Below are 25,203 nucleotides of genomic sequence, written 5' to 3' on the forward strand. Positions count from 1 at the left end.
AAAGCATTCGCCAATATGATCATCCCCTTTGATTAGTGCGACTGCTTTCCCGCGTGACACACTACACTATCTCGACTTTGTGCTGCTGAGACTAGTGTGCTAACTAAGTGCTGGCCTGCTTGTGGGTTCTTTGTGATGCCGACACGTTTTTCCAGGTCAACCAATAGCCTGGCTCCTGATAAAGGGCACACCACACTAATAGTCGGAACTGTTCGCTGTTGTCTCGACCAAAATCCCAAGGCACTACCACCACATCACAGCGATGACTCGTGGGGAGTAGGTTTGTGCAAGCATGGGGTGCTATGGGATGTATTGTTAGCAACATTGAATTGATCAATCGACAGAGTCCCCCCCCCCACTTTCTTATCGCCCCGGCTGTTCGCTGGTGTAAGGCCGATGAGGCGATGCACTGAGAGAGGCGAAGCAACAACAGCTGCCTCTAATAAACGTTGCATTTTGCTGGTGTGGTGTGTGCGTGTCGGTTGGCTTTCCATTGTAGCAACGCAACAACAAATCATGCCATCAATTTGCGTCACACACGGCCGATCCAGGCGCTTTTATAGGGTTGGTGGTGGAAGTTGCACGCCGATTACGCTTGGTGATGGTCTCCTCTCTCTCTCTCCACCGGTTTGCCTTTGTCTTGGGGGGAAGAAGCGTGTCGAGACAAGCAGGAAGTTTGCATTCGGCTGCAGAGCAGCGTGCTAGCGCTTGGTGATAGAAGTGCAACGTGCAGCAGCACGAGCGTACTGGCACATGTTGTCCGTTGTGCAAAAATTGGTCGTAATTGGACAGGCAGATGACACACGGCCACTGACTCATCTGTCTCGTGGGCTATGCGCAAAGTCCACCGTGGCTCCTGTCACGTGGCCGACCACTGGAATCACTGTACACTAATAAGCTAAAATTCCTACGCTTAATTCTTGTTGTTGTTTACACAATTGCAGAGGTATTGGATCTCTTGAGCACTCTTTCACCTCTAGTCTACGCTTAATTCCTACGCTATCTCCTAGGCTTTACCTGTACTGTCAGGTATGGTTCGTCCACTAGCGGAATCTGTTACTAGATCAGAACAGAAACTGTATCGGTTCCAGACCCGGACCAGGTTCATGTTTCGTTTCGAATCCGGAACAGGTCCAGATACAGTTCCAGGAAAGGAATTAAACCTGCAGCTATTTCAGAAGCGGTATGGGTTCATAATAGGTTCCAAGATCAGTATGGGTTCGAGATCAGTTCCTGGACCAGTATGGGTTCAACATCAGTTCCAGGACTGGTATAGGTTCATGAACGGTTCCAGGACCGCTAGGCGGTCATGATCGGTTTCAGGACTGATATGGGCTCAGTGTCGATTCTAGGACTGGTACGGATACAGTATCAGTTCCAGGACCTGTATGGGTTCGTGATCAGTTCCTGGACCGGTATAGGTTCAACATCAATTTCAAGACTGGTATAGATTCATGAACAGTTCCAGAACCGGGATGGGTTCAGTATCAGTTTCAGACCCGAACCAAGTTCATTTTTAATTTCCAATCCGGAACAGGTCCAGATACACTTTCCGGAAAGGAATCAAACTGGAAGCTATTTCAGGAGCGGTAGAAGTTCAATATCAGTTCCAGGATCGGTATGGGTTCAGCATGAAATCCAGGACCGGAATAGATTCACTATCAGTTCCAGCACCAGTATGGGTTCAGTATCAACGAGAACCGTCTTTATAAATAGCACTCACGCAATGTCACCATGCGTATGACCTCAACCGCAATGCTGCCCTTCGTCGTTGTTAATCTCCCTCTCACTCTATCTCTCCCTCTCTATGGCTTACACCGCCACACCAATGCGAAAGAAAGGCGCAATGCGCGTGATACCAAAACAACTTGTTTACAACAATCTTGTCCGCTCACCCGCATCAGAGAGAGAGAGACAGAGAGAGAGAGAGAGAGAGAGAGAGAGAGAGAGAGAGAGAGAGAGAGAGAGAGAGAGAGAGAGCGAATATTGCACGTGGTTTTGACCTTGTGCGAAAAATGTGCGTCGCGTTGGCGCAATTTTCGCCAAATTGATCATGCTTGCGACCATGTGCCAGGCGGATGATGGTAAAGGCACTGTACAGACACCGACATCTGCACGTGAGTGAGCTAAAGTGGTGCCATCGAGGTAAGTGAAAGGGCCACCACACTCACACGCAATCTTGTTGCCGTATTGGGCAAACGCGTCCGTCCGATGCCATCATCTCTCGCCCCCGCCATGCTGCATCATCAGATATAGCTAGCCTAGACAAAAAGGCGAAGTAAGCACAAGTGTGTGATACCATCGTCGCAAGGGAAAGTGTTTCGTTTCAACAACAAAACAGCCTTTATGGTACTGGTATGGCTCAATGCAACTGGAAACTGCATTTGTTCGCCGATCGTACATGATGATCTCGACTCTCACGTGGGCATGAGGCAACACACACGATCGCATACATTGCGACAATTGAATCATTTAGACATATTTTCGGCCGTGCACAACGCCTTCCCTTGCGTAAACGCTTCTAGAACTGACCTAGCAGCGAGCAGGTTGCGTTTAATTAATTCCACATTGCTGGCTGGCAACTGACTGGCTGTCGCTACGGAGACCTAATTTCTGTGTTGTGCTTTGTCTCTTGCCCGATTTAAACTGTGTCACCACACACACCGCGGTAAGCACACGCAAAGTAGCATAACAAACTGAGACGCCTCGCGGCACGAACTGCTGGCCGAACGGCAACAAACAGAGCAACAATACACCACACATTGGCCAACCAAATGCGGTTCCCCCCTCGGCCGTTCTTTTGCTTTGGACATGGCCGATTACGCGAACGAGATGATAATGTGCGGAAGCAAATGCACGCCGCCGCGCGGTTCAATAACCCAAATAAACGCGCCGCAACAATATTGCCTACGGATTTGCTGGTAAAAACTCTCGGCGGGAGGGAAAAAAGATGCTCCCAAAGGTCGAAAACATTCCACCCAAAAACCATTTAAAATGGGGGGGGGGGGAGGGGGGGTTGGGGGGCAAAAGATCCATCTATTGCGTCCCTGCTCTCCATCGAATCACGTACGTAAACCCGGTTCATTGCTGATAACCCCCCCAGCAGCCTTATATTAATTGCGCGGAGAGGTTCTCTCTTGTGAAGGAATGGCAAACTAGTCAACTCCGTACTCCAGCACACACACACACACACACAGTGCGCTGTGTCCATTGAACGACCAACAGCGACACTGTTCCGCATCAGTCGCGTTGCGTTTTGCGTCATAATCAACTCAGCCCGGTACACCCCTTCGCGCGGACCCCTTTTGCTTGCGACACGACCGCCGGCGGTACTTGATTTCTGGCGCCCGAATTCTAATGCGCAGTAAGCATTTCAAGGTTGCTGAGGAGGTGGGGGTTTCGATTATGCGATGCGTTAATTCATTTTCAATCACTGCCCAAAATCGCATTTCTTCGGCTTCATCATCATCATCATCATCGCCACGGGTTGTGGTTCAATTCAACAACGCACAAAACCCGCTTAGCAGCCGGCCCAGCGCCATCGATAAGAGAGAGGAGGCAGGGAAGGGGTGCTCTGATAACGATGTGTATATTTCCTTCTCGAAGCGCATAAGTTCCCATACACGCCCACACACCTGATCAAGCCCGGGACGTGTCCAAAGGGCATTGGTGGGCTTTTTGTGTTCGTTTTGCTTCGAAAATCCCTCCACCACCTCTTTGCTCCAAAGCCTAGTGATTTCATCGCTTTGTCTTAGTTCCGCATGTGTGTGTGTGCCTGTTGGGGGCGAAGGGTTTGTGTTGAAATGCCGATAAGGATTACGGCACGCGACGTCAGCCGTGAACCGCGAGACGCTTATCTTTCCCAAGTTTCCGAATTGATTAAAAATGGATCAAATTTCATCCCAAACCCCCTCCCCCTTCGTTTCGCGGCGGTTTTGATAAGCAGGATTGCCGCCGATTTGGACCGGTCTTGGGTTCAGATGCAACGGGCGCCCACCCGCATTTCCAAGACAAAGAACTTGCACTTTCAACGGCGCGACTCATCGTACTGTGTGGCTCTCTGGGATCTTTCTCCAACGCGGCTTAATTTATGGCGGCAGCAACTCAGTGCGCGCCCTTATTGTTTGGAGCGGGGATTTCGGTCCAAAGGCCAGCTTGAAAGGCTTCTCAGCGCGCTCGCTGATATGCATGCCACTGTCTGGTGAGTAATAATCTTCCCCTTTCCACTAAAGCCGCCTTCCGGGAAGCATGTCCATTCGACGCCCGGGACACGTGTTTCGAGGCTAAACAAACCAGCCGATTGTGCTGCTGCTGCTGCTAGAGATCGATAGAGATTGACTGTTTGGTCTTCTATCGCTCGAAATGGGGTGATGAGGCATGGGCAAACAGACCCGGACTTTGACGCCTGTTCGGCCTGACGTTCTTGACATAGCGTGCCGCCAACTTCAAACAAAAATTGCATTGTCAGTGCATCAAAACGCATCAAAAAGGTCGTTGCCAGCCAGTCACACATCCCCGTTTTTCCTTTGTGAGTCTGCCCCGGTCTTTCTGTGACGGAAGACGGGGCTCATAATCGCTGTCGCTCCGGCTTCTAACCCTCCACACACCCGCACACCTTCAGTACTTTTCCGCTCCTACAAGTAGTGCGGAGAAGAAGAAGAAGAAAAAACGCCTTCATTAATGAGGACAATTATTAAGGGGTAGAAGAAGTTAAGCAGATTTTAATGCACCTGACGACCAAACTGGACATTGACACCGACCCACACACACTACCTGCTCCATGGGTAGCTCTTCTTTTTGGTGTAGCTTTAATTACCCTTAATTTCCCATCACGTCAATGCCACCGAAACCGCTCATGCCTCACGTTTTCACGTGCTCCTCTCGCCCATTCGCAGTTTTTGGGGCGGCCTGCTAAGCTGTAAAGGATTTTGTAGGGATTCGGCGCTCGGCAGCAACACGGCGGGTGCTGCAACTTACCCAGCGGCATGTCGCAGAGCAGACAGCAGGCGGCGAGGGCACCGGCCGACGCACCGCTGATCCGGTGCAGCAGCAGATGCGGCGCGTACTTCTTGAACGCCACCGCCACACCGACATGGTAGATGCCGAGGAATCCGCACCCGGCGAACGATAGATTCATCTTTGGAGGTTGCGAAATTGATGTCGTTGTTGTTGGTTTTTGCTGGTTTCCTCCTATCACAATCACCAAGAAAATCTATCCCTTTTTTTACTTGTTTTTTTTCTAAGGCTTTACCCAACAAAACAAATGCTGCTTTGTAGCTTTAAAACTTTATAAACACTCCGCGCACTACACACACACACACAGAGACTGCTTCGTTGTCTACTTCGGGGCTGTCACACGTGACACACACGGCCCACAAGTAGTATTTACGTCACGCCTCAACCCCCTCGAACCACACTCCTGTTGGAATGGAATATTTCCGTTTAAAGATGATTATTTTTCGCTGCACTTGACGCTCGGAATGTGAATGATCGCTCACGTCCTTGTTGGGGGTGGGGGTGGGTGTGTTTTGTTCAGCTGTTTTCTTTCACTTCACACTCAACCACACACACACACACGCACTGAAACCTTGTCCTTGTTTTCCGATGTCGGGGAGATGATGATTTACATCCTGTCGGCCCTAAAACGAGACAGAAGGTGAAGAAAAAAGGGCGGAAATTAGTTTAGAAAATCAGGGGAAGGGGAAAAGGGATTCAACACACGGGGGAGAGCAGTAAACAAACAAACCCCTGTGGCCTGCTTGGACGGGGAAAAAGGTTTGAAAGGGAAACGCGCTAAAACCGCGGTTGCTGCGCGGGAAAGGTCGTACCGTCGTGTAATGATAATTTGTGCTCCAAACAAAAAAAAACCTTCGCCACCGTTTAGGTCACTACCAATCACTTGAATTGGTGAATTAGTGTAAAAAAAGGTCGTAAAAAGGGGGGTCAAACACGACTGAAAAGCGGTTTCGAACGTGCGAGCGTGCTGTGCCGTGTACGTGCTCGCGCTCGTCCGGAAGTAGACTGAAAGCTGACCGCTAGCCGGGGTCGCGGTTTTATACCACCTACCCGACGTATTTCACCCCTTGCTGGACCGACCGCCTATCGCCCCCTCCCCCCCGCTTCTTCCCTGTTGGATTACTTTGCGGTCAATCGTATCAACACAAACACACAAGCATGGAAAGAGAGGGAGAGAGAGAGAGAGTCCGTATACTGATTGTGGGGACGGTTGGAAGTGTGATTGACATCACCATCATCGTACGACACACAACCAAAAGCGAGACTCTCCAGGAGAGCCCGTGGAGACTTTTTTCCTTCTTGCTTTCTATTGCGTAAATTTGCTCTCTCTCACTCTCTCTCTCTCTTTCCAAATTGCTTTTTTTGCTTTATGTATGCAGTTTTCGTTGCGTTCCAGGGTGCTGTGTGTGTGTGTGATGTAAACAAAAGCCCGTTTCGTGAGAGGGCTTCAATTCAGCTTGAAAGTTGTATTTTTTGCTTGCTTGCTGGCACGAGTGTAACAGGTTGCCTTCGGAAAACTCTCTCACACACACACACACACCAGCAGCGCATTGCTTATCAGCGTTTTTAAAAGGCAAAGAGAGGGAAATTGAAGAAGGTGGCGTGACCATGTAAAGTGCAACGGAACATGCAAACCATGCACACACGCACACACATGGAGCTGCAAACAGCTGTTGCAGCGGCTGCAATAATCACATTCCACACAGAGGCAGCACAGTATGCGCGCCTTTTTCGTTTTCGGAATTCCAAAGAAGCATCACAAAGCAAACCCCGCAAACACACACACGCACACACACCTGACCCGCTTCTGCACACCTTCCAACGCGCACGTACGCGAAAGCGGGTCGGCCGAGGGGCCCCGTTTCCATGGCAACCGAAAAAGCGTATTTAGCGTGCCGAGGCCGTTTTCCTCCTTTACCTGCTTCCGGACACAGGAAACTTTCCACGCACACGCACACGCACACCCCCCTTCTCTCCTACTGCCTCCGGGAGTCCATCCGGAGTCAAAAATCGTTACATCGGCGGGTGAAAAGACAAAAAACGGCGCGCACTGTACTGTATCTGTGCTCTTTTCTCTCACACTCTCTTTGCAACAGGCCGCGTCGTTGTAAGGGCTTCTCTTTCTACCGCACGCCACGCACGTGTATACACGCAGGATGTGTAAGCAGCGTTATCCTTTTTGTAACGGACGTTTTCTTTTTGATCGCTTTTTCGCTCGCCTCGTGCGCGCTCTCTCTCTCTCTCTCTCTCTCTTTCCTTTTGCTTTTCCGTTCGCAAACCGTTTTGCCTTTTGACGGCCGCCGCCGCACACGGCTGTGGCCGATTTTGTTTTACAACCTCTCGCACACACACACACACACACTCGCACTGATTTGTACCGCCGCAAAAAATCTTCCATCGGGCGTTTTGTTAGCTCTTCTTCTGCTTCTACTGCACGCACCTTTACACAGCGCAATTACAAGGTGTGTGCTATACCTTGGCATTGTTTGACGTACGGCTTTTGTGTGTGTGTGTGTGTGTTTGTGGCCAGCCCTGCCACAGTGCGCGCTGTTCTAATTCTCCCCCCCTCCCCTCTGATAAGAGATGACAATTAAACGATTCGCAAACATGACAACCGCGGCTTGCACCACACCGCAACCACATCGTATACGTACTTGTTTGCACACACTGAAAGAAGCTATCCTTGATCGTGAACCCGTCGTTCGCACATCACGTGCAGTAGTAGTATAATCACCCGGCAGTATTATAATTGAAACAAACAAGATAACCACAAAAAAATGGCACTACGCTCTCTCTACGGTTTGGTAGATGGTTTCCCTGTTTAGCGCACGTACGTTATTCTATACACACACCGACGACGACACACCCAGTGTTGTTTTCTTTTTCTACGCGAGCTCGCTCTCGGATGACCCGCTCCGTCCAACTGTTTGCTACGATATGAGAACGCGGCGTTGAGCAAGCACGCACCGCGGGCGGAGAAGGGCTCGGTCGTTCGGTATTGGGCCGGAGGGGAAAACGGGCGCCCGTGTTTACACGGAGGAGTTTTCGTTCGACCGCGGTTCGTCTGCCGCTGACGGTTGGAGGGGGACACGGGATGTGTGCTGTTGGCTCTTTCGGGCACGGATAAACCGAACGTCATGCTTTGAAATGACCGTTGGAAATTAGAACAAATGATGAATTTCAACAGATTCATTAAATGTTTTCCATTATGAAGCCAAGGAGTTGTTTCGAACTATTCTATCGAATTAAAATAAACATCAAAACGATCTTGAATGTAGAACTACACAATGAATAATTGCTTTTGTGTGTTGTTCTCGATGCCACACCAAGTTCTGAAATTAGTTTAGAACACGATTGTACTATGGATTGCATACTTTAGGGCGAACACTGTTTTAAGTTGTCGGTTGCATAGATATCGTCAATTGGGATTTAAATTGTCGCTACAGGGTACAGGTAGACCCCGAGATACGCGGATTCGGAGATGCGCAATTTGCTAAATTAGACAATTCTTTTGGGAAAATTCATATCACACGTTAAATTTGAACGATTCAAATGCAAAATTAATTCCCTAATGATTGAGTTTAATTATTTCAAGCGAGTTTAAATTGTAATACACATTCACAGAACAAACAAAATGTTTAAAATTCCAATACACATTGCTTGAGATACTTCAACAAGAGATTGAGAATCTTTGCTCAGCTTGAGAAAGCTCCATGCCCCGCGACATAACCTTTTTACCTCAAAGAATATGTTTCCAAGGCTCGACTGTATGAACATGTTGTGGCAATTTTTGTTGCCAAATCGTTTGGACGAACCTGGAATAATTTTGACAGTGGATTTCTCTTTCTTGATAGAATCAACATTGACCAAGACCGATTCATTTTTTCCACCCGAGGTAAAAGCTGTCAAACGAGTCAATATAATAGGCCCTTATAACATAAAGAATTAAGTATAACTTGCGTTTAACTTCGTACAGTCGTCAACTCGCACGACTCAATAACATGCCCGTCATGGGATCATGGAATCGCCCCCCCCCCCCCCCCCCCCTCCGCATAAATGACTGACTATCCGGCTACATGGTACTGAATAAGTTTCGAAAGCCTAGATAGGCCGGCTTGTCCACATAGGACGTTACGCCAAATAGAAGAAGGCTACAGTACGACAGGATGTTTTTTTTTCAATCTGGTGATTAATTTGCGTTAAATTATCATATTCTGCTGGCTCTACTTTTTAATAAAGTTCAATTTGTTCACTTCCATGCAATCTGACAATCTGTTTTTGAAATATCTAGCTCGATATTCGATGATGTTTAGCTATTGCGAATAAAGTGTTTTTACCCGAAAAAACTACCAAACTTTACAAGATTATATTTTTATAAATGTTTTCGGAACGTTTTTTTATACATCATTTTTATTCATCATTTTTAACACCCATCATATACCATATCTTTCGAGTGCGAACTCACTATTTCCTTGGTACACATTGATAGCACGTTGTGATATTAAATAACCGACCGTATTCATTTCTTTGGTTTATACTTGAAGTAAAGCTGCTAGCAGTACGTTAACGACCGTTATGACAGCAACAAGGATTGATAAGGTTATGCCCATCTTTGGTACAATCTTTGGATAGCTCTAAAGAAAAACAAAATGTTGATAAAAATTAAAATCCTAACAATTATCCACAATCCAAATGCCCAAATTAGTACACACCTTCATGACGATGACACCCAACCCTTGCATGATCTCCATCACAAGCGAGATAATGACCAAGGAGATGCACACAAAATATGTTCTAGACTTTTCATTGTACGATAGCAGAAGACGCAACTGGTTAGCATTGGCCGTCAGCAGGGAGATATCCAGCGCGCTGGTCACGATGCCTTTCGGCAGATGACGACGCTTCGGCGAGGCGGATGTTGTTGTATCTTCATGATCAGACGTTGAATCGTGTTCGTCTGATGTGCCAAGTGATTCCATAGGAATATCTCCTTTTTGTACGCATACAGTTATCTTAACGTCTGTTGGACTTGCACACGCATCCATTGCGTCTGCTGCGAGTACATTCGGCTCGTCCGTTTTATCGACCATTTCGATCGCCTCTTCCATTGGATTTTCGACTATCTGATCCATTACGAATATTCTGTTGAATAGTGTGTCAACGAATATGGTTTATCAATATTGGATATACCTTCGGCCTTCACATTGGATTGCTTCGCACTCAACCACTTTCACCAACTTTACCTAAATCTTACAACTAATACCTTTTACGACTAGCACAAAATGGGACTGCACCGAGCTCCTTTTACGTTAGCGGCAAAACTGAATAACTGTGTCACGTTCAAGACACGTACGAGCAACGAATGATCCATTGGATTCAATGATCAAAAATCGTATGTTAATCTAGCTAAGAATAGTTAAACTTATGTGTTTTTTTATTAATCATACTCTTAAACATAAGCAGTATGTGTGTATCATTCTTTTCTAAGCCGTATGTATTGGTCATCGTGCATGAGTCAGTCATTCGGTCCGATCGAATTAAGAATTTTTATGTTTACACACGATATTTATCTTGCAAATTTTGCATATGTATCTTCTGATATGGTATCACGCATGTGTCATTTGTTGTCTGAATTAAATAAACCAATATATTAAACCATTGGAACGGTTCGATTGTATTCGATGTGTAGTGTGATCAAAAGCAAGCAATTCATCTGAATAGATAAAACGTATTTAAAGCGTACCACCGACAGTCGATAAGCCATTAGTTAACACGGATCACGAGATGTAATTTTCAGTAGAACTTCGATTCCACGCCATCCTACTTCTCAGAAGAACAACATCAAATATCGGTAACCTTTGCAACCTTTACGCAGCACACAAATACTGCGAAATCTCTCTAAGATGCGGTCTCCTCAAGATTAATTGTTTCTTTAAGATGAACATTTGGACGGTCCCGTCATATTCTATACATTTTATGTCTCTTCAAGAAGCATGTCCAGTGTTGTTAGCGGTGATGATGATGATATTGGTAGTAAGTCCCACCTCTTACCCCAACACAGGTTTGAGAAGGATGGAAGAATCTTTACGATAATATTACTGTAATAGAACCTATCCTACCCAATTGTTAAGGTTACAAAACATGTAGGATGCCTCATTCCTTCACTTGATCAGCGTTTGGTCATTTTTCTGACTCCCATTTCCATTTGAAACGCTTACACCATCCATTCCCTTCTTCTCTTCTTTTTTGGCTCTACAACCGATGCCCGTCAAGGCCTGCCTGTACCACTTGTGGGCTTGGCTTTCAGTGACTAATTGATTCCCCCCCATAGCAGGATAGTCAGTCCTACGTATGGCGGCGCGGTCTATTTGGGGATTGAACCCATGACGGGCATGTTGGTAAGTCGTACGTGTTGACGACTGTACTACGAGACACCATCCATTACCTTCAATTTATCAATTTCAAGTACAGCAGTACTTAACGGTGGTACCGTAAAGGAGTTTAGAACAGAAGTGATAACAGAATATTCACTTCACTATACAGGTAGTACAAAAATTAGCTGGAAATTACTAGATTTGTCTTACGCTGAAATTCGAGATACGCGGTATTTTGCGGTTGTTTTCTATCCTCATTAACCATGTATCTCGGGGACCGCCTGTAGTTGAACATTCTAGATTAACTTTCACTCACACGCTAAATGGACCTTAAGTTGCATTTCCTGATCTCGTAATTTGCCTACTTTTAGGCGTTTTGTTGAACATGTCGCACCGTTTTACTTTCGTTCCCAGGCGCTATCAAGCATAGAGTATCTTGAAACGAGCGAATGTATGAGCGTTCCCGAGCTCTACAAAAATAGCGCCATAGAGATAAGCATTAGCAATCAGCAAATTTTCTCATACAAGCTTCACCAAAGTTAAAACGCACCGTTAAATTTCACACATTCTTAAGCTTTATTCTATCTAGTTGGACATTAATTTAAAATTGCATTTCTATTTAAAACTAACGCTTTTTAAAATCCTCAACGCCCCATCTCCCACTGGATACACTTTCACACCACTGGAGCACAAATTCCGCGTTCCCCAGAGCTGAGTTCCTTTTCTGGGACTAAAGCAAAAAAAAAAAACGAAAACTTGCAATTCATCCCTGTTTGTTCGCTGTAACTGTGGTCTCGCTGCTCAGATACTGCTCGTCTGTGGTGGTGTCAACGGTGTCCAGGCACTGCCAACCGCATTCAGCGACGTTCGACCGTTCGGGCTGTGCGAAAGCTGGCCCGCCGTTCCGACCGCTCCGGGAGAGGAGGCAACCGAGCCGAGTGTACTGGCAGCACTGCTGGTTGCCACCGTTCCGGGCGCCGGTTCGGGGCTTTGATTTTCCGTACATTGCACATTTGCCGTTCCGTGGCTCTGTTGCTGCTGCTGATGCTGCTGCTGATGGTGGTGGTGTGGATGGTGATGGTGTGAAGGGAGCAAGGTGGATGAGTTTTCGCTGACATGATGCCCATGGTGATGGTATTGCAGTGGGGACGGGGCAGCCGCCGGTTCCAGATGCCGATGAGTTGCCGGGCCGACTGATGTCAGCTCCGTGATGTCCGAGGGATGATTGTAAGTGCTACAAGAAAGGAAGGAATTACAGTCACGAGATGATCCTACGATGGTGATGTTAAAGAGAACCTTACTTGATCTCTCCTATCATTGGGATGTACTCGGCCGTCGGGTAGTGGTACGTGCTTTGGTAGACACTGAAGTCACTGGCACTGTGCCAGGAGGTGGAATACCCGAGATTCGTGATGGAAGGTGCATTCAGCACATTGCCATACAGCTGATGGTTCGGCGATGCTTGTGTCGGTGTTGGATGGTAAATCTGTGCGAATTAAAAGTGCAACACCGTTAGTTGTTGTGCGAGTCACTACAAGAGCTCTATAGCATCTTACCTGATGACTTGAAGGCGTGTAGATTTGCTGCGGCGACCCGGACGGTTGGTAGATGCCTTCCATCTGCGCACTGGACACGGGAATGTACTGCGGATGCTGTGGCGTCAGCGCCGGATGACTTGCCGGGTACGATGGCGATGAAGCCGCGTACGATGGTGACCCGTTCGAGGGTGTTGGCGAAATGTTGGGAGCGATCGAGTTCGGGCTGCCCGGGTTCGTACCGAGCAGTGGTTGCTGTACCGCCGAACCGGTCGGATTGCTCCAGTACGACCCGCTTGCCGTCGTTTGCGTCTGCCAGGTCGACGGGTAGGACGAGAAGACGGGCGACGAAACGGAATCGAGCGGCAGGTACGAGCTGTGCTGTGGCGACGAACCGCCGCTAGTGTTGCGCGAACGCTGCGTCGTGTACGGCGCGACCCGGTTCGATCGGGCGACCGTGTGCGGATGCTGGTAGGAACGGTCGACCTGTGCCTGCAGCGGCGACTGGGCCGTCGCGTACGAAGGATGAAAGTTGAGCCAGCCGTAGGTGGAGCTTTCGCGCGAGTACACCGAATCGGGGCGCTCCTTCGCATCGAGGAACGCTTTCGCGAACGGGTTGTACTTGATCTTGAGCGAGGTGACCTCCTCGTTCTGGTACGCCGTCACCGCGATGAACTGCGTCTCTGGGAATGGGTACGTGTGAACGTTGCGCTGATCGCGCGCATCCGACACGACCTGCACCAGGTGGACGCGCGGCTCGTACTTGTGCAGCGAGTTGAGCATGATCTGCCCATTGCCGTTCGTCTTGTTGGTGAGCTTCACCTTGGCGAACGAGATCGGTTCCTTCATCCAGTGCTGGCCAAAGTTGGGCGACTCCGGGTGCACGTACACCGGGTTCGGCGGTGGTGCTTCCGCCTTACCGCCAGCAACCTGACGAAGAGAAACAGAAGCGAAACGAAACCCGTACAGTAACGGAATGGATGGTGTGCATCGCGGGGCCCGAGCGGTTGGTTCGTTGCAAATTGTGCTGGGTGCACCGGAACCGGAGGCCGAGATGCACGGGACACGAAAAGCCCTTGCAATAACGGCCATCGGTGTGGTCCGTTCTCATTAGCACCACCGTCGAACGGGGGAGGAATTGTTGTTTCTGTGCATTAATTAGCGTAATGTAAATAGTTTGTTACGGAATAAACAAGCGCTCTTTAGTGGATGCACACAGCAGATCCGTACAAGTGAGAGCCCTTTACGGTGTAGCGAGGAGAAACCAAGTAGACAAAAAGAGGGGAGGATGCACCATCAAGATGAAGAGCCGCGGCCGCTTCAGGGATGCTGTCCGCGTGCACAAACTGTTTCGCAAAATCGCTACAGTGTGTTTGTATGTGTGTGTGTGTGTGTTTGTCTAATCATTACTGTGATGCACCACCGTCCCGGATGCCGCGGCCGCTCAAAGCTCTCTTGCAGGTAGCCGCTCAACTTACCCATTCGCCGTTGACGTACTTCCAGCGGTGCGAGTCGACTTGGGAAAATTCCAGCAGCACCGTGTACATGGCGGTTGGGTCGAGCCCGGTTGCGGTCACCTTAACTACCGGGAACATGCGTCTATGATGGAAGATGGCGAGATGGTTGGAAAACAGAAATTGTAGTTGAATTGTATTGAAATAGGTATCTTTATGATTAGGGACCTGTGACTCCTTTAAGAGAGAAAATTTGATATGGTAGATGATGTACAAGGCCCTAGACAGTCATGTTAAAGAGAATTATTTTAGAGAGTTAAGGTAATACCATATCCGCGAGTGATTATTGGTCTAGAAGTTCATTATGTGATTATCTCTCTGAAGTGAATTGTATGATTATTTAGTGAACAAGATGCTACACTAAAAACCAATACTTTCACTATGAAAGTACATTTTAGAGAATGCAAGGTAAACGGTTAGTTTTAAACCCTGGTGCCTGGATTATCTCTTTTCATGGTTCAATCTATTTTTATTTGACGGACAATATTTGTTCATTCGTTAGTCATCAACCAAGGTATTCAAGCAGCTCAATTTTACTTTGTATGCGTCATATATCTAACGTAAATTCCGTGATGTACCATTGCTATCTCTATGTACGTCCATAATGGGTTCAGGCCCTGAATGGACCGCCCCCCGTAGTAAGGACTGACTATCCGGCTACGTGATATTGAATAAAGTCTTGAAAGCCTGTATAGGCCGGCATGTCCGCGTTGACGTCAAATAGAAGATTTTTTGAAGCAAATTTACATTGATTGATATCTCCAATGCCTTCTTATTCCAAAGGTACACCGTATTTCTCAAGAAATACGTCATAAATTACTCGGTTTAAACTAAGCAAGAGGAATAATTACAATGGTAAAATAGAGTGATAAGCTAGGACTGCTAAAAAGTTCCATTCAATTGTTAGCATTGAAGTTATCTTATAAGTGCCTCAGCAACTCTTTTCATAGCTTTTTGTGTTTGTGTGAGGTCTTACTTTCGTTATTTAGTATTTTGTGCTTATTTAACTGGAAGTTTTAAATGGTCTTTTGCAGCAATCTAGAGCTGCAGTTGCTGCCTGCCCACACCCGAATGTAGAACCTAAGATTCGATGAGGTTTCATTCGAATTATGGATCCTATTTGGTACTTAATTATGCAATTTGCTTTCAACGAGTCCTCACTTAAACTAATTCCTCAGTCTTATCCTGCCAGAAACTACTTTATGCTGGTAAAGCAGCAGTCAATTCTTCTATGTTTATATTTAAATCAACCCTATCAAGAGTTATAGATCCAATCATGCTGGACTAACAAACCAGATGCGTTCTGTACATACCTGCCATTCTTGGTGACGATCATCTCGTTGGTAAGGTTCTGAAACCGCAGCCAAAGATCCCGATCGTCCAGCGTTACCGAGAGGCTTCGATCGCCCGCACCGCGTCCCATCACCGTCGATCCGGACTGCAGCAGCGTCGTGGTGCCACCACCGCCACCCGTATTGGCCCCGTTCGAAATGGAACCGGCATCGGTACCGTTCATTCCACCGCCGGTCGGAGTGTTTGCCGACCCGGTTATAATTGGATCGATGGCGGACAGTATGTGGGACGTCGCCATCTCATCGACCGATCGCATCGAACTGCTGGCCCTTGTGGGAAGGTTTCGACGCCTGGTTACGGCCGCAGCTAGAAAGGCAAACACAATTAGTAAACAACTGGTAAATGGTGCATTTTACAGCGCGGGTAAATCGCGCAAGCTGGCTGACCCGGAATGTGTTAGCAGTTTTGCAACGGGGGAAGGAAGCTGTCGCCGAAGACGTTCGGGGACTATTGGAAAGTTTTCTGCAAACGCTGTATGCTTCTGGAGCCAAAAAAAAACTCCAAGATTTGTAGTCAAGTGCCGCCCGCAGCCAAACGGGTGTCGGGAACGACACCAAAAGCAGCACGACTGTAACTGCTGCCAGCGGTAATAGGTAAACACGGTGCCTTCGATCGGCAAACATTATCGAGAGAAAACACACAAACGCACACACACACACACTCAGTTGAGAAGAAATGTACAAATTGTTCATCATCGAGCTCTTTTGGTATGTGAGCGCCCGACCGGGAGAGGGCGACGAATCAACGCCCCAAAACCGGTGCGCATTAGGCGATGGCCAAGCCGGACCAAGGGGCAACATGGGTTTAACCTGGAACGTTTATGAAAAATGATCGTTTGTTCAAACACCGATCCGGTCGGGTGCAAACAAATCGTAAAATAATGCCCATCCGTCTGCGTGTGCGTGCGTTGACGCGGTTGAGCGCGCAACCCGGGCCCCGGGAGAATTGATCAAGCGCTGCCCGTCCGGACACCACATCCCCGTCGGGCCCCACAATTGAAATCCTTGGAATTGAAGTCGCGCAGCGTGAGCAAATCGAAACACGAAAAGTTAAAGGAAAGCATCCAACAACCAAAAACAAAAATGGTTTCGATGGACCACACATACCAAAAAAAGGCGTCGGGCTAGTCGGTTTTTTTCGGAATGGCCGCCGGAATGAGATCTGCGACGAAACAGGAAAACCAACACGGTGTTTGAGCAAAGCTAAAAGGGTGTAGCGAAGGTTAAAGAAAGGGTATAGGGGAACTCAGGTGTACGCATAAAATGGTGGTAGTTTTCTTGTTGCAGCATTACGTAGAGCATTTTTTAAAGATGGTGGATTTCACAATAAAAAAAACATAGGCAAAGCGTTGCAATCTTGGCAGCATATATTCATTGATTCGCAGAGGTTTTTTCTAGGTCTAAATTTATGATTTAAGAAGTCAGGTTGAATACACCCTTTTGATCTTGTTCCCAACTTTCGACTTTCACTTCTTACCAAAGATAGCTTAATAATTGCAAAAGCTGAATAAAACCTGTACCAATTATGCCCGCAGTTGAAAGCTTCACATGTATAGCTTAGTGTTGTAGATATGTTACTGCACAGCCTTCATGCTTCATAAAACCAGTAATTTCAAACGCACCAAACTATATTAGTATCATCCAAAAACAGACTTACAAAACAGACAGGCTTTTCTACGGTTCACTTAATTTTGGGACACTTTCTTGATTCTTTCTTGAGGAAAATCACATTAAGTTACAGGAATTGGACCCTTGGGCACCCTTATTGGAAAGGATCATTGAGAATTTCTGTTAGATTTCCATCTCCCGTCGCATAAAAAGAACTAAATTTCCAATATATAGCAAAGATGCAAATGTTTTGCAAATGAAGTGACCCACGTGAAGTGACCGGATACGTTATGCATAGGCCAAAAAGCATTTTTACGGAACAGCTTCATTCACCAAACTAAAACAATAGATTTACAGGGCTTTTCAGGAGTTCAAATAACTTTAGAGAAATTAGATGTTAGTTTAAAGTAGAGTTAACCTTATAGAGATTTTCTGCCTAGTAAAAACAAGAAGGTTAACTCTACTTTAAACTAACAACTAATTTATCTAAAGACTAAAATATCTAAGAACTAACAAGTAATTCTTCTAAAGACTAAAAGATCGTCTAAACGTATACACATTAGTTTATTCAAGACTGTTCATTATAAGTGTCATTTTTAAACCCTTCAGTAATGATTGACCAATCCATCATACGCTAAAACATTAAATTTAATCACCAACTATCTTAATTTAAGAACACCAGCATGCCAAGAAATGCAGAGAATGCAACAAAACGTAGTCAATATGCTGAACAGAGAGCATTGTTAGCAAACGTGTTTTATTAGCGAATTTGGCTCAACAATAATCCCTGCTCCTAACGGGCAGATTTTGATACATTCGAGTTTCGAGCTCAAGGTCATCGTTTTATTAGATAGTGCGATTTCAAACTATTGCATGATACGAGCAGGATAAACTTGTTTCCTGACCGGTAGGGCATGAATTTTGAGCGAAGATAAATGTATACTGGCTCATTAAAAGAAACCCCTTAACGAAAAGACTCTAGAAACATCCGTATGTATTTAATCTATTAATAATACATTTTAGAATATCCCACAAATCTTATTATCACATAGACTATCACAAAATTTAAGTAAACTATCAACAAACCAAGCTAGAAGTGTGCTACGCCTCACTCAAAATCGTATTCGATAAAACACATGTTCCCAGTCAACCGTTGCAACTGCGAACATGTTCATCTAATTTATTTGAATCTACTGCAAACCGGTCGAACCAAGCTTCTCCAAGCTCAGGTTTTTTGTTCAGGCTCTTCTATTTTACACACGGATTATGCCGGCCCGCACCGGTACGATCAAAACCCTGCCCCCCAGCCACCTCCGTTTGATGGACCATTATAAACGAATTAACATTTCGATGCTTACGTCGCCGGGCTTGCAAATTAGCAACGCACATAGGGCAGTGTGCGTAACGGCGTGACACCTCGCAGATCAGATGGCATGCGTGTACGTTCAATGGAAAATTGGTCTACCAAAAGTCAGAATCTCGAAGGAAGCGACGAACCCTTTTTTGCGCTTTTCCTCGCACGCGTTGACGCTTTTTTTTGTTGTTGCTTGTGCGTGACGTATCCGTCACGTGGGTCACTTCGCTACGTCACGAAAGTACGCAATCGCACCCCAACCGACACGTAACACTTATCAGACGATCGGAGCTTATCGAGCGCGTTAAATGTGGAATGAGTGTGTGAGCAAACAAACCCCCTTCTCCCCCCCCCCCCTCTGATCGTCGGCTCGCGCGCGTGTGCGTATTGATATTGTTAAAAGGTGGAAATTTGCCACCATATCAAGAAGCATATACCGAGCCCAAAATTGGCAACCAACTATCGCACACAAAAAAGGGTACCGGACCGAGGGACTTTTGCTACCGGTGTTGGTGCTCGAGGTAGTAGGGCTTTGCTGTCAAAATCAAAAGAATCCGGCACCTCCAATAAAACTGCTGAATGCCGAAACGTTTTTTTTTCTCTCTCTCGATTGCACTCAAAACGTGTTTGGCTTACAGCACCCCGGCACGCAAAGCTTTTCAGTGACGAGCATCATCGTCCTACCAGAGGCTTCGTCGGAAGAAGCAGATAAAACAAAGCAGCAAAAGCTTGGGCTGCTGAGCGATCGAGCCACAGGGCGAGCGAACGAACGATGCGAAAGACGATCGACGGCGTGGCCACATAAATCAGAGAAATATTAATTGATTCATCAACAAAACACTCGAGCACGGGAACACGGTTTTATGGCCGCTTTTGCACTGTTGCCGCGGCACAGTTCAAACTCCCAGATTGGCTGGCACCGGGTGAATCCGGTGAAGATTGCACGTACCATCTTGAAACCAAACCGGGACCGAAACTGTTGTTCGGCAAAGTTCTTTTGATTTCGTTTTCCCACCACGGTCGAAGGTCGGATGGGAAATGGAGACGGAGTGTAGCGGGGCGTTTCGATGAAGAAAAAAAAAAGGTTAAAGCGTTGTAAATTACACTTCGAGCGTGTTGTTTCGTGTGTGTGTGTGTGTGAGTGTGGATGCGGGAAAGGTTCATCGGCATGTAGCGGCAAGGAAACGCTGCTCTCATTTCACGCTTGCGGCAGGGGTTTATCTGGACTCAAGATTTCTCAGTAAGGGTCAAAGGGCGCCTTGATGCTCATTATCAGCCTGTATGTATGCAATGCGCAAACAATTAGAGCTTTCTTAATCTCGGCTTCAAGCAGAAAGCGCTCGTTTTATCGTCCTACAATAAAGGTTTCTGCGCACTCTTCTCGAGGAGCGCAAGAGTCTATTGTAATCTCTCCTATCTCAGCGCGGTACGAATCACGCCAAACGTTTGACCTTGTCCGTGCGACCATTCGAACGGCACCGGCACGGACGGCTTCTGTACTTTCGGTGTGCCCGTTTGCCTCATTCTCGGGCACGGATTTAAAGGCCCCGGCGGTACATCGGCCCGCGATTAGACCCTTTTGCGCGAGCGCACACATTCACGCATTGACAGCAGCAGCAGCAGTGTCGGCAGCAGCCAGAACCACTGACGCCCATAAAGCGATAAAAATTAAATGATATTTTCCAATAAAAGAGATAAAAATAATAAAATATTGATATTGGGTCCAGAAGAAGCAAGGGTGTATGGTATGCAGTGGTTGGTTTGGTCAATCGAGTGGCTTCCTCTACATGATTCGCTTCTTTAGAAGTCGAAGCACTGCTGCACGATCGCGTCAGATCGTACACAGATTCGAGCCACGGGATGCAGGAAGACCATATTCTTATGCCCTCGTCAACCGCGACGGCCTCACTTCAGACACCGGCTGGACCAACGGTTGCCGGCACACTGGAGTACCCTGCCATAAAAGCAGTATTATGGCATGGGATATTCCTTTACATGTGATGCCGAAACCGCGATCGAGTCCATCGAATGCGCTGTTGTTCTCGCGCGCTTCTACCACTACTGCTGCTGGCGGTGCTCAAGAGGTGTGCCCGCGAACGGTGACGGGCGGTGATCTGAAATAATTAAGACATTTCCGATGGTTGTAAAGACACTCGAATGGGGCGCTCGATAATCCATCCTCGAGTGGTGGTTGTGGTGATGATCGAACCAAAAAGCTGGCTTTGGCAAGCGAGCAAAAACCCGCGAGAGGTCAAATCGCGCTAGATTGGCGTATCAAGTCACCGCGAGACTTGGACGATGCGCAAAACGACGAACGGACAGCATCAAACTCCACGTCCATAGACGACATAGAAAACTCATCGAACAATCCATCGATGGGAAGCCAACCAAAACTTCACCACCGAAAAGAATTCGAACAAGATATGCGAGCAAGGGAGGAAAGGAAGGTGATCGCTCGGTGGTAGTGATGGTGTGTGACGGGCTCACACAACGCACGGCCCGAACTGCCGTCGTAAAAAATTAACTCGTAATTTGAATTGTATCACTTTCGTGTGTTGCTAAGTGGCAGGCTACATGTCATGATGTGTTAATTAGGTGTTTATACATTTCTGAGCCGGGCGAGCGAGCGAGCGAGCGAACTGCACACATTTTGGACCGAATTTTCTGCCCAAGCGTGCGACACAAACGTTCGCACCGGGACTGTTCTGTGGATGAAAGGGGGAGGATAGAGAAGAGGCAAAGAAAGAATCGATCGGAAAACATACTTTCCGGGAAGGGAAAAATTAGTTCATCGATTCGGTGTGACGACGATGGCAAAGCATTGTTGGGAAATCCACCGATCAGATAGGTAACGATGTTTTGTACACTCATCTGGTGTACGTTCGCTGAGCTTGTTTGGAAATGTATGTACGTTTGTTGGAGAGAAACCATTTAAAAAAAAGATCATATAAACAGACATTGGATTTTGAATCATCTATAGCAACCAGATGATTTTTGAATGGTGCATATGATTTTTAATAGTAGTTTTTAGTAGTTAGTTTTAGTTCACTAATAGAGCAAATAATCCAGAAGTAGATCAAGTTAGGAAGTTAACCATTCAGTTGTTATTAATCATTTTTAATGCCTAGATTGTTGAGCTATTGATTTAGTGTTTGATTGAGTTAGTTTTTAGCAATCTTTCATCTTTTCGGTTGTTATTGATAAAAAAATTAAATTAAAAAACGATCTGTTTTACACAATATTTATTCTTCTCTTTAGAACATGGTCTTCTGAGCTGTCATGTTGTCACAAACTGTGCTGAACCTTTATTATTTAATTTTTCTTTACAAATATTTTCTTACATATTTGTTGTAATATACAACATTTAAAAAGATAGAGGATAAAGTAGATCTTATAGAATTAGAAATACGCTATTAAAAAAATCGATTAATTAATCAACGTGGAAGATTGCCTGAATCAAGCTAACCCATTTAGGTAATATAGCAAATATTTTAATAGTTGTTTCACAATGCTTTGAAATTCATGCAAATACCTTAATGACAATCATGTCAATAATCACAAAGTATTGCAAAGCAATTAGAAAGGTATCAAAATTCCGGTTAAAGTAAGACAATATTAAAACATGAAATTATATTTTCTTGGAAAAAAAAATATTCTAAACTGTTTGTTGTGGTTCGGAATACTCACAAGGAAATTAAATCATGCTGTTAAATTTTGTTTTTTTTTTTTGAATGCCATGTAATCCCTTACTGATACCGATGGCGTTGTAGGATAAATGTCTGTAGCTGTTTTTTGAAGTACTAATCCTAAGCCTTTAACAGTTTTTATCGTTTTAAACGCTTTTGCAATTTTACTTTACTTCAAATAAACACCAAATAATGTGTAGAAAATGTAGACAAAAAATCGCCTATCCATTTCAATTTCAAACTTTTAGTCCAGCTAAAGCATGGTAACAGAAAAAATGAATAATTTAACAGCATGTGTATTTTAATTTTTTGCAGTGTTCATCTTGGTGTTCAGTTCAATAAAGCTCAATTAAAAGGAATTAAATTTATCCTCAATTAAAAAAAAAATGAGTAAAATAAATTGAGTATAAGCGTTCTTGCAATTTTTAACATATTGGCTTATGATTTTTACTTAAAAAAGTTAATTCAAATTCAAATGTGGAAATACCATCGCTTAATTTGCCCGTTGAACCATTCATCATTTCCGATGGAGAGAACCATACTACATGAAAGGTAAAACGCTTTTATATTTCGAAAGACTGTTATTAAACATCAAATCGCGAATGATCTTGCAGCACAAGTCCACAAATACTGTTTGTCGTGAGGATTTGTTGCAAATCCTACCCATCCTCCATAGCAACACGGCATAAAATCGCCAAAAAATAAAACATTCCCTCCCACAAAGCACACACAACAGCACGTCATCGCTGGCCGCTAAGTTTCTCCTGCTTTGTTTTCCATTTCTGTTTTAGTTGTTGCTGATCTCAATCATTTGCATACGCACACACTGCTCTTCCGTGGATGTTTCTCCCAGCTCTACCTCCATAGCAGTGTTTGCCAGTGTCGTGTCATGTTTTGTCAGCCGCCAGCTTCAAATTATACACCTATTTGTCCAACAGCCGCAGACTGATTTGGCTGGGTGGTCCATCTTCAATTATTACAAAAAAAAGCACAGCACAACACAGAGTTTGTCGCATTGCAGTGCAGAATTTTCTCACGCTTCCAAATGGGGGGGAGCCGAGAGGAAGGAGATTGGAGATCGGGAGCGTATGCCAAAGGATTAGTGTTTTAATGTTGATTTCAAAATTCAATACTACAACTTACCCTTCCCTCTTTCTCTTCCCGCTGAGGTGCTGAGGTGCGAACGATGCGCGTGGGAGATGTGTTCGCGTGCGCGCGCGCGCAAGATCCTCAGAAGCAGAGCGTGGATGAAATTGGCTGGATTCCGTTAATCACCGCCTTTTGTGTGGGGTGGGTTTCTTGTGCAATTAGGAAAATTATCTCCTCTTTAAGCACCGTTTGGCACCCGCGTCGTCCGCTGTGCCGAGGAGTTTCCGTCGGCAAAAGCACGCCTATTGGAGTGACAGTAGGGAGCGTAAGCACACACTAGTCAGTTTGCTGACCACACACACAGACACACACACACGCACACATAAAATTTGGACAAGTTTGGAGCATTGGCACACCGATTATCACACCGCCAAAGAGATTGGTATGACAATTTGCAAAACTGTAAATTTATTAGCCCGGTTCGGTAGGATGATTAGAACTGCAGTGTGACAATCATAATTCTCGCAGACACTCACAAAAAACACACACGCGTCAATTACAAAAAACGCAACGTTTTGCACCTCGTTAGGACCTCTGTTCTAGCGCACAGAAGTGTTGAAGAGGTCGGGACGGGAAGGTGTCAAAGATCATTCACTTTTCAAGCAAGATCGCACACACAGATACAGGTCGGATCAATGTTAGAGAGGAAGGATTATGAATGAAATCGTATGTACGTGAAAGAATAACGACGCATTGGCTTGTACACATATACACACATACACGTGCACGCACTGGTCCACAAATATGGACAATTTTAATAATAATCTTTGTAATAATGCTATGGATATACACTAATTAATTAGTATGGGTTTGTCAAATGTTTTATAAATAATCAACATATTCCCACGCGCGCACCTACACACCCTGCTCGCACCTCGTTTGCCGGCACACGGGTTCACCCTCCACGGACCCGATGGTTCGATTGACACTTTGACACACTCTCCTCTCCTGAAATGGGGGTCCCGCACCCGCGGATCCTATTTGGCACACTTGTCACAGACAAACACACACACACACACTCAATCACTAACACGCAAACACCCGTTGGTGGGAGATCATAAATAATTCACCTTTTCAACACTGCGCACTGTTTTAGAGGCTATATAGAGGAATGGTTTGGGTTGAACTGAAACTGACACCTCAGGCACTCGTTGCGCGCAACAAGGTTCGTCGCTTGATCGCGCTTGCAAAGCTTACTGAACTCCTCCGCCGTACGCACTCACACCGAAAGCGAACCGCAAACGCGCACCGCAAGTTACCGCGAGGTCCTTCTCGACGCAATGATGGCCGGCAGCAGAGTGTGTAAAACGGCAGCATGGTAAACCCATCTCGCCTGGTGTTGCGCTTTAGCGGCAACAGATACAGAAAAAAACATACACTCAAGAAAACTAAAACGAAGCCCTACGGCTCAGGTGTAATGGAGAGTGTGGTGCGGGAACAAAACCACTGGCTGTCTTGTTTTCACCTTCCAGCTGCGCTGCACACTACCAGTATCAGGTGTGCCTGTGTGGTGTCGTTGCTCTGGCAACCGGGCCCGGCCGGGTTACTGCTTAGCTCCTCCCTTTTCGGGTGCTAAGAAAAGGCAACACACTGGACGGCAAGGGTGATCGTTATG

The 25,203-nt window shown here is 46.1% G+C and overlaps 4 protein-coding genes across 10 annotated transcripts in view; all 4 read right to left on the bottom strand.

The window, feature by feature from the left end:
- The window catches only part of LOC120955150 (1-acylglycerol-3-phosphate O-acyltransferase Pnpla3-like), a 209,451-nt gene extending 201,482 nt beyond the window's left edge, over positions 1-7,969 (bottom strand). For 2 of the 7 annotated variants that reach the window (XM_040375699.2, XM_040375697.2), the window contains exons 1-2: positions 7,671-7,959; positions 4,978-5,639 (exon numbers count right to left, since the gene is read on the bottom strand). In XM_040375699.2, the coding sequence (XP_040231633.2) occupies positions 4,978-5,137 (160 nt within the window). In that variant the 5' untranslated portion in view covers positions 5,138-5,639; positions 7,671-7,959. Of the gene's footprint in view, positions 1-4,977; positions 5,640-5,828; positions 6,040-7,670 lie in introns of those variants that run through there. The other 5 variants (XM_049608730.1, XM_040375701.2, XM_040375703.2 and 2 more) reach the window with 5 other exon arrangements.
- Positions 1-25,203, bottom strand: part of LOC120956844 (mRNA (2'-O-methyladenosine-N(6)-)-methyltransferase) — a 218,602-nt gene that overhangs the window by 150,401 nt on the left and 42,998 nt on the right. The gene's annotated exons all lie outside the window — the stretch shown is intronic.
- Positions 9,464-10,297, bottom strand: LOC120959247 (ninjurin-B-like). Its single transcript, XM_040382510.2, has 2 exons — positions 9,729-10,297; positions 9,464-9,650 (listed from the first exon to the last, which is right to left on the bottom strand). Exons 1-2 carry the CDS (start codon positions 10,146-10,148, stop codon positions 9,549-9,551), a joined length of 522 nt encoding a protein of 173 aa, XP_040238444.2. The 5' UTR covers positions 10,149-10,297; the 3' UTR covers positions 9,464-9,548.
- Positions 11,949-24,913, bottom strand: LOC120958786 (T-related protein). Its single transcript, XM_040381793.2, has 6 exons — positions 23,583-24,913; positions 15,753-16,098; positions 14,404-14,524; positions 12,947-13,855; positions 12,692-12,876; positions 11,949-12,624 (listed from the first exon to the last, which is right to left on the bottom strand). The coding sequence occupies exons 2-6, from the start codon at positions 16,046-16,048 to the stop codon at positions 12,192-12,194; spliced, it is 1,944 nt and encodes a 647-aa protein (XP_040237727.2). The 5' UTR covers positions 16,049-16,098; positions 23,583-24,913; the 3' UTR covers positions 11,949-12,191.

The sequence above is a fragment of the Anopheles coluzzii genome, chromosome 3 (assembly GCF_943734685.1).
Source record: "Anopheles coluzzii chromosome 3, AcolN3, whole genome shotgun sequence".
In the NCBI taxonomy this organism is placed as follows: domain Eukaryota; kingdom Metazoa; phylum Arthropoda; class Insecta; order Diptera; family Culicidae; genus Anopheles; species Anopheles coluzzii.

Bases quoted from the DNA above. Each gene is read 5' to 3' on its own strand.
- LOC120959247 (XM_040382510.2), bottom strand. From the start codon at position 10,148: ATGGATCAGATAGTCGAAAATCCAATGGAAGAGGCGATCGAAATGGTC. The intron at 9,651-9,728 runs GTGTGTACTAAT...GTTTTTCTTTAG, and splicing joins TGGGTGTCATCGTCATGAAG to AGCTATCCAAAGATTGTACC.
- LOC120958786 (XM_040381793.2), bottom strand. From the start codon at position 16,048: ATGCGATCGGTCGATGAGATGGCGACGTCCCACATACTGTCCGCCATC. The intron at 14,525-15,752 runs GTATGTACAGAA...CTTCCATCATAG, and splicing joins ATCGTCACCAAGAATGGCAG to ACGCATGTTCCCGGTAGTTA. The intron at 13,856-14,403 runs GTAAGTTGAGCG...TCTCTTCGTCAG, and splicing joins AGTACGTCAACGGCGAATGG to GTTGCTGGCGGTAAGGCGGA.